Source organism: Harpia harpyja, chromosome 7, assembly GCF_026419915.1.
Source record: "Harpia harpyja isolate bHarHar1 chromosome 7, bHarHar1 primary haplotype, whole genome shotgun sequence".
Taxonomy (NCBI): domain Eukaryota; kingdom Metazoa; phylum Chordata; class Aves; order Accipitriformes; family Accipitridae; genus Harpia; species Harpia harpyja.
In genome coordinates, this window is record NC_068946.1 from 39,687,046 (window position 1) to 39,695,701 (window position 8,656).

The 8,656-nt window shown below is 56.8% G+C and overlaps 1 protein-coding gene across 1 annotated transcript; it reads right to left on the reverse strand.

Moving 5' to 3' along the window:
* Window positions 1-3,074: 3,074 nt before the first annotated feature.
* LOC128143952 (mitochondrial chaperone BCS1) lies at window positions 3,075-8,653 on the reverse strand. Its single transcript, XM_052792070.1, has 8 exons — window positions 8,589-8,653; window positions 7,291-7,667; window positions 6,875-7,014; window positions 6,565-6,759; window positions 6,107-6,170; window positions 5,555-5,724; window positions 4,976-5,093; window positions 3,075-3,790 (listed from the first exon to the last, which is right to left on the reverse strand). The coding sequence occupies exons 2-8, from the start codon at window positions 7,608-7,610 to the stop codon at window positions 3,538-3,540; spliced, it is 1,260 nt and encodes a 419-aa protein (XP_052648030.1). The 5' UTR covers window positions 7,611-7,667; window positions 8,589-8,653; the 3' UTR covers window positions 3,075-3,537.
* Window positions 8,654-8,656: the final 3 nt, after the last annotated feature.

Sequence of the window (8,656 nt, forward strand, 5' to 3'; positions counted from 1 at the left end):
TCAGGGCTGTCTGGTGGCTGAGGCTTTGGGTTGGCTCCTGCTCCCCCAGGCAGCCTGAATTTAGCTGGAGCTCCTGCCCTGTCCTTCAGCTGCTTTTGTGCAGGCAGAAGCTGACGGAGACCTGGGAAGAGCACTCTACTTTGCGACCTGTATCTGTCAGGATCCCTCTCAAAGGCCAGGCCAGGTTGTCTCTTGGATCTTCCAACAGCCCGGAGTGAAAACATGCCCCAATACTTTGGATACTCTTTCTTACTCTCGTTTCATCTTTGAGCTGATCTTGCTTCAAAGAAATGAGGATTTGCTGTTTAAACTAACTTGGTGCAGTTCCTTCTGCTGCTGCTTCACAGATTTAATGTGTCCCACTCCACAGCCATGATGGGTGATCCCAAGCTTCTGAAGTGGGACACTGGTATTAAATTAATTTGTTGGGTCTTCTCCAGAGCCTGCTCCCTTTGTTTTCTCTGACCTCTCGCTCCTGTTCTTTGCTGTTTGGAGCAAAGGTGTTGATCCCTGGTATTGCTCACTCCCCTCCCTGCTCCCTACACCTGGAGCTGGGGCAGAGACCTTCCCCTGGCACTCCTGGGTGGCAGGAGGGCTCCCCAGGCCCTGCTTTGCCTGACTTGGTGTAAGCTGTCTGGCTCACCCGGACAGTACTGACTCCTTCACACTTGTTTGTGCCTTGTGCCCCCACCTCTCTTTTGGCCACACATGGGTTGTTATTGTCTTTCTTCTCCTGCTGAGTGCAAAAATGGCCATGCTGCGATGGACTTGTCAGGTGTGATCCCTGGGAAACCAAAGGCTGTGTGCCAGCTGGGAGGGCATTTGCGCTGTATCTGCCTGGCTGATGCTTTGGCACGTGAATGGTGCACAAAAGCTCTCTCTTGAATGGGTCCTTCTCACCTCCTGCCCTGCTCTCTCCATGCCTGGCCTTGTCCCAAAGGAGTTAGTTTAACCCGCTGCCCAAGAACCTTCTGTGCTTAGATTTCCAACACTGGCCTGTTTTCAACCCTAATGCTGTAAAAGCATTATTTTTTTTTTAACTCCTTGGTCTGAACCTACACTACCTGTCCTAGGCTTGGGGATATGAGCGCCAGATGTTGTGCCCTGCTGGGGATGAGGGCTGAGCACTTGCTCCCTGAAGAAAGCCCAGATTTTTCTTCAGTGCTTGCTCTGTCCTTGCTCCAGCTAGTTTCTGGGTGAACAGCCTGTCCACACTTGGGTGAAAAGGTGTAAACTTTATCTGACGTTGGTGCTTGTTCTGCTGCCTCCTGCCTTCACTTTTGAAATTGCTGTACTCCAAGAAAGGCATTTGATCATGTCCTGACAGAAACACGAAGATCTTGGCCCCTTGCAGCAGCTGAAGCTCCTTGGCTTCCTCCAGCAAGCCAGGCTTAATCTCAGCAGGAAAGCTGCTGTGGCCAGTGTTTGGAGCATGGGAATTCAGCCATGGAAATTGGAGTGAGTGAGGACTTGGGTAACTTCAATCAAATGCCAGATGTGTTAGAGGGGAGGCTTTTTTCCTGGGAGTAGGGATTTAGGAAGGGCCCTCACCTTTCTGACTCACTGCTGCCAGCCTGGAGCAGAGGACATTTTGCAACAGCACGTGGAAACATGTGGGCTAAACAAAACAAACATCTGGGTTGGAGGGGAGGAATGGAGCCTGCACCCTGCCCTAGGGCTCCTTGCTTGGTGTCCACCTGCATCACCCACCTACCTCACAGGGCTGTTGTGAGGCTTAATGGGCAAAAGCACTCATGCTGGGCAGAAGGGCACCAGCGACATCTGTAGCATTAACACTATTAAAAGCAAGCAGAGTGAGAGATGTTGCCTGTGCTCTTGTGTGGTGGCATCGTGGTGGGGGCCCATGTCCCCTCTGGCTCTTCCTCACCACTTCCCCATCCTCCCAAACTGCTGCAAGGCATTTGCTAGTCGCTCACTGGCCAGTTTTGACCCCCAGCTTTGTGAGACAAGCCTGGATCCAAGCAGTTGGCCTCTGGGATGGCCAGGCATGGGGTTTGAGATGCCAACAGCAGCACCCTGCTCTGGGAGCTGCCCAAGTCACTAGAGACCCCCCCCACCCCCCCGTGGCCAGAGGATCAACCCTTCACTTGCAGAAACATTTGTGCAAGTCTAGGGTTGCATCAAAGCAGCGCCCTTTCGGGCTGAAATTCAGCCAGGTGGCATTGGCTGGGCCCCTTCGTATCCCCGGGCGCTCTCAGCTTCGCCCTTGGCCCCACAGGGCAGAGCCAAGACGAGGGCTGAGCAGCAACCTAATGGTTGGGGTTTGGCCTGGAACCAGCTCCCCCAGCTCTGCCAAGGTGACGCAGCCCCCCGAGGCAAGGACATGAACACGAGGCTGGCTCTGGGGAAGCTCATTTTGGGACTCTGAAACAGGGACTAGGGAGGAGAGAGGCTCTGGCTGGCTTGTTCTGTGGGTCAGCACGCATACCCTGACCCCTGGCTCCAAGGCACTGGGAAGGAGGTGCAAACCCAGCTCGCTTCTCGATTGCTTTGCAGGCACCTGTGGCTCTACCAACCCATCCAGGACTTTTCTTCCTGGCGGGAAGGAAGCCCGGTGACAGGGAAAAGGCTGTGAGAGCCAGCAGCTGGCCAAATCCCTCCTTCAGCCACGCAGGGCCTCTCCTGCTGGAAGGAGAGGAGTAGTCACCTCCAATAGGAATTTCTGCACCTTGCACTGGGCTGGCCTGGCTGCAGAAATGACCGTTGGGATTAACATCAAGCTCTTGGGAAGATGTTCTGTAACCAGCCAAAGCCTCTCATCTGCCCCCACAGGCGGGCATGGGGTAGCTCCAGGGCCCCACCTCTCCTCTGGCAGGAAGGACAGTCATGCCCACCCAGGAACAATGTCCAAGCAGATCTGTGACTTGGCATCACAACCCAGCAGGGCAGGAGCTGTGGCACCAGCCTGCAGCCTGAGGGACAACGAGCTGTCTCTTGGGAGCCACTTCTGAAACACTCTGGATTTGCAGTACTGGCCATGCCGAGCTGCGGTCAGGAGGGCTCTGGACCAGCAGCTGGGGCAACCAGTTAGTGGGGCAACTAACAGGCGAAGGGACCGGAGAGCTAAGAGCCGTGTTGTGCACTTCACAGAGGATATTCACAAAGCAGTGAAGACTGCTGTCCCTTCAAAGACCAGCAGCTTTAGCACTGTAGCACCCCAATGTCCTGCCCCAGGGAAGTGCCCTTCTGGGGCACCCCCAGGCTGCTCCACGAGGAAGGGCATTCACATCCAGGAGCCTCGGCAGTTTACAGCAATCCCAGCATGAGGCATGCACTGGTGAGTGGGGCCGGTGCAGCACCACCCAAGTCTGGGGAGCGGCAAGAGCTGATTTCCTCTCCCTGCTGCAAGGCTGGCAGCTCTGACTCTCCACATGTTTTAATAAAAAACCAAGGCCTTGGACAGGTAGAGGTGAACAGAGACCTGGCCTACATGGCTGCGCAGCTCCATGGCATCCCCAGGATGGTCAAGTCCTTGCCCCAGTCCTTGCAGCGTGGCAGGGGAAAGCTGGCCCCTAGTCACAGCAGGATGGAGCCTGTGTTTGAAATGGCTCCTTCGGGGTCCGTCTTGTAGAGCATGAAGTGGCCCTGTACCTGGGCAGCGCTGATCTGTTTGGAGACCGCCAGTGCCTGCTCCGCAAACCGCTCGGCTGCAGCTGGGGGCTGCTCGGGGTAGAAGCGCTGGAACATGCAGGCAAGCTGCCAGCGAGAGCAATGGCCCACGTACTGCTTGAGATCCACGCGGCCAGGACGCACCAGGGCTGGGTCCAGCCTGTTGAGAGACACAGGGGTGCCTTGAAAACCTGATCAAAGTGTCTTTGCAGGGTGGGTCCTGCAGGAATCATAGAATCATTTAGGTTGGAAAAGACCTTTAAGATCATCAAGTCCAACCATCAATGATGCCCACTAAACCATGTCCTGAAGTGCCTTGTCTACGCGCTTTTTGAATACCTCCAGGGATGGTGACTCAACCACCTTCCTGGGCAGCCTGTTCCAATACTTGACAACCCCTTCAGTAAAGAAATTTTTCCTAATATCCAATCTAAACCTCCCCTGTCACAACTTGAGGCCATTTCTTCTCCTATCTCCAGCCACCTGACAGAAGAGACTGGCACCCACCTCGCTACAACCTCCTTTCAGGTAGTTGTAGAGAGCGATAAGGTCTCCCCTCAGCCTCCTTTTCTCCAGACTAAACAACCCCAGCTCCCTCAGCCATTCCTCATAAGACTTGTGCTCGCCCCTCACCAACTTGGTTGCCCTTCTCTGGACACGCTCCAGAACCTCAGTGTCTTTCCTGTAGTGAGGGTCCCAAAACTGAACACAGTAAAGGCCACCCCACTCCATGCTAGCACAGCCAGTGTCCTATCTGTAAGGTGCTCTGCATTGTGAGATGGTAAAGGTGGGGAAGAGGTTTGACCCTAGGGGATTGAGGGGGGAAATCAACCCAAAAGTGAGAGAGCTGGGGAAGGGCTGGCTCTGGAAGAGGACAAGCGTGTCCTGGGAAACAGCTCTGCCCATCTCTGTCCTATGAGCAACCTCTGAACAACCCTCTAGGCCAGCTCGGTCTGGAGTGAACCAAGCTTGCCACAAGGCAGCGTCTGGCCAGGTGCCGTGAGCCCAGGCTGCATCCTGCCAACCCAACGGGCTGCACATGGGGCTGGTGTTTTACTGGCAGCATGGCCACAACCCCAAAACCTGCAGATCCCCACGAGCAGGAAGCTGGTACCTCTCCTGAAGGGCACAACCATGGTCTGAACAGCAAGGAAGCATCTGAGGCTCCAGCAAAAGAGACCCTGATTAGCAATCAAGGGGTTTGCATCCCAAGGGAGGATTTGGGAAACGTGAATCCCCAGTCTGCACACTGGAGGATGCAAATAGCCTTCCATAAAGCCCATCAAAAGGGAGCAAGGTTTTCCCGTGCTACCCTCCCTGTTCCCTCCCAGACGGCAGCTCTGACCTGTCCATGTAGTTGGTGGTCATGAAGACAATTCGGGCCTCTGTGGAGGCCACACCATCCAGTGCGTTGAGGAGGCCACTGAAGGTCAGGCGCCCCATGCCTTGGTACACAGCTGGGTCTGCAGACAGAGGTGTCTGAGATCATATCCACTGGCCACTAACGCCGTGCAGTCTTGCAGGCCACCTCCCTATCACCTGAGGTTTAAGCCAAGCTCCCCACTCTCTCCTTGCCCTGAGGTTGACCCTCTGTCTCTCCCTGGCTGGCAGCACATTTACCTCCCCTGCCCACCTGCACCCCTGGGAACCCAAAAAGAGAATAAGGGAGAAAGCCACGCCCTCCCTCATGCTGCAGATAGCTGGGCAGGAGAAGTGTCTTTGCCGGAGGATAAAGGACCCAAACTTCCCTTTATATAGCCTAACCACAACTGGGTGAGGTCCAGCTTGGGCCCCGAGGCCCCAGAGAGCTGCCCACTCCTGGTCTCTGCTGGTGTGGCAGAGCAGCCCAGAGTCCAAACCTTTCCCCAGCACAGCCAGCAAACCTCCCTCCCACCACTGGCCCAGGAACAGGGGCACTGCTCACTCTCAGCAGCGAGGTCCCGGCTGACGAAGGCAGCATCCACGTCCTCCAGCAGGATGATGCTCTGCTGCGGTGCCACGCTCAGGAGGTGATTGAGCCGGTCATCAGAGAGGCTGTGGTCGCTGAGGCTCAGCAGGCAGATACTGTACTGCAGCTCCCCAGCCAGGGCTGTGCTGGGAAGGACACAAACCACAGGGGTGAATCACAGCGAGAAAGCCCGGAGCAGAGGGAGAACTGGATCTCCATGCCCAGCAGCAGGAGAGAGGGAAGAGGCATCCTCCCCCAGTGGAGATCAGATATGGAGGGTGGGTGGGAGCCCTTGCTCAGCCTGCTGGTGCCATGCAGCGCTGTGCAAAGCAAGGGTGTGAAGGGCTTGTCACCCTGACCTGTCACGGTGCCAGCAATGCAAATGCTTATACCAGGCACCACACAGGAGGTACAGCCCACTCCTGCATTTCAAACCCAAACTCATCCACACCCTCTCAGAAGAGACTGCTGTGCCCCAGAGCAGGCGGCTGGCAGGAAAACTGCTGTTAGCCAGCTGGCAATACTCACATGAAGCTGCTTTTCCCACAGCCAGGAGGACCATACAGCAGGTAGCCTCTTCGGTAGGGGATCCCTAAAAGACAGCGTCCTTTTAGGAATCAGCTGGGTTGCTCTGAGCTCTCTCCCCAGAGCCATGGGGGCTGTGCTGAGCACACACAAAGGATACACCAGAGGAAGGCAAGCAGCAGGGAAAAATCTCTCTGCAGCCATGTCCAGAGAGGACCACAGGCATCCTGCCTCACCCCAACAGCAGCGTCACAGGAGCAATGAACTCCGTGGCTTATAGTGGTTTCCAGGATTAGATTGAACCGAGGGGAGTTTGTTCCTTTGCAGACCCAGGCCTGACCCCAGCACCCGGGCTTGCTCATTTACAGGATGTGGCCAACGTGGTGCCCCACAGCCGTGGCTGCAGGGGGGTAAGGAGCCGCGCTGGGCACGGTACAGAGGATGCCACACTGGAGCCTTGCCTCTCTCGCTGTACCACTTGGGGTTGTCGATGAACTCCTTCACGTCCTGGACCAGCCTCTCTGACACACCTTCCTCCAGCACCACGGAGCTGAGAGGCCGCCGGCGGCGGGGAAAGCCGAACTGCCGCCACTCTGCTCCCATGGCCGTGTACATGATTGTCCTTCCCTCCTGCTGCTGCAGTGCCAGCTCCCGGGCTGCAGAGAGAGGCAGAGGAGACAGCTGGCAGGGAAAAGGATCTCCCTTGAAGCTCTGGGCATCTCCTGGGAGCTGGCTGTTCCCAGCAGGACCCCACGCAGCTCCCCTACAGACCTTCCCGGAGGATATTGAAGAAGATCTCCCGGTCAGTGCCCAGCGCAGTGAAGGTGACAGACTCCCAGGGTGTCCCTGTGTGCAGGTCGATCATCTGCTTCTCCCGGTTGCGCTCGATGCGAATCCACTTCCTGCGATACCTGGGGTGGGAAGACAGGGTTGGGAGACAGTGGTCCAGCACCACTCAGCTGCACCCAGCCCGGTTCATGCATCAAAGAGAACACTCATCTTGGATAAGGAAATCACCTCACACCAGTGAATACAGACTCCTCTCGCTACTCTCAATCTCCTGCCCTAATCCAGACCCAAGGAGGAGGCAGAATCCTCTCTGTTGTCTCCATGGGCACCTCAGGTTGGAGTTTCCTTGCCAAAACGAGGGTCAATCCCCAAACTACTTTCCCCCTGCCCTCCCTTACCAGATGAAATGGTTCCCAGGGCTGGGGACAAAGTCGAACTTGGTGCTGACACGCCCACTTTCATGCTGCAGGTACGACGTCTCAACGCTGAGGTGCTGTGTGTGCTTGGCATGGTGGGAGATCCAGTTCAGCAGCCAGTGGTAGCTTTTATCCTTGCTGGGCACCTCCAAGGTGATCATACAATGGCGCCTGAAAGCCACCAGCCCGAACTGGGCCCCTTTCCGGGCTAACGCCAGGGCTGTGCCCACCCCAACGAGGCCGAACCCAGCCCCGAAGTACGGGTTGTCCTTCAGTGCTAAGACAAAGTCAGAAAAGGGCATTCTGGGAGGTTAAGCGGCTCCTTTCCACAGCATCGTCTCTGCACTCTGGAAACAAACCTGCGTGGAAAGAGGAGGACTGAATGGCAGCGGGGAACGCAACAGATCAACCACAGTTGCCTGGCCTTTATTGTGACTGGTTCGCAAGGCAAAAGGCAGCCTGGCACATTCAGATCCCACACCCATGCTTATCTTATTAGCAGGGGTTCAGACTGCCGCTGGCCACAAGAACCTTCTCCCTCTCTGCAGCCTCTGGGTGAGACAGGCAGGAGGGGTCCAAGAGCTGGAGGCTCTCAAGCAAGCACAGGAGCATCTGTTCCTTCTTCAGCCATGACAACAAGCCCAGAGTTTTACACAGTTTTATTCCTTAAACAGCTACAAATCACTGAGCACTGCAACTATTTAAGGTTTATTGTTTGAAAAAGCTGAAGCGCATCCCCAGGCTGAGCCGAGAGCTGTTTCTTTGCTGCTGGCAACAGGCGCGCGACTGTGGTGGAAGCAGCATCTCCATGTCTGGATTAAGGGCACCAGCCACACACTTAAGGGACCTGAAGTTTCTCCAGCTCCCTCAGCACAGGTCTGTCAGATATAGGGGATGAGGGGGAGCCTCCCCCAACAGAGAGACAGCCTGACGGACACACTCTGCTCCCTCAGGCAGGATCCCACCTCCCCCAGAACAGGGTCTGACCCCGCAGCAAGGCTCCTTCCCAGGACAGTGCCTGCCCTGCCCCACAGGAAGGCCTCGGGCCCACGGCAGGGTCCCTGCCCCGCAGTGGGGCCTTTCCCCCCGCAGCCGAGCCTCAGCCCCGCGGCAGGAGCCCACCTTCCCCCGCAGGAGACCCAGCCCCACACTAGCCTTCCTCACGGCAAGGCCCCAGCCCCCGTCCGCTCCACGGCGGGGCCGCAGCTCCCCTCATCCCCTCCGGCAGGAGCTCGCCCCCGCCGGTACCGGCCTCGGCCTACAGCCCCACCGCCCCTCACCTCCGCGCAGCGCCGCTCTAGCCCAAGCCGCGCCGCTCTCTATGGCCCCGACCCTCACTTCCGCCCGG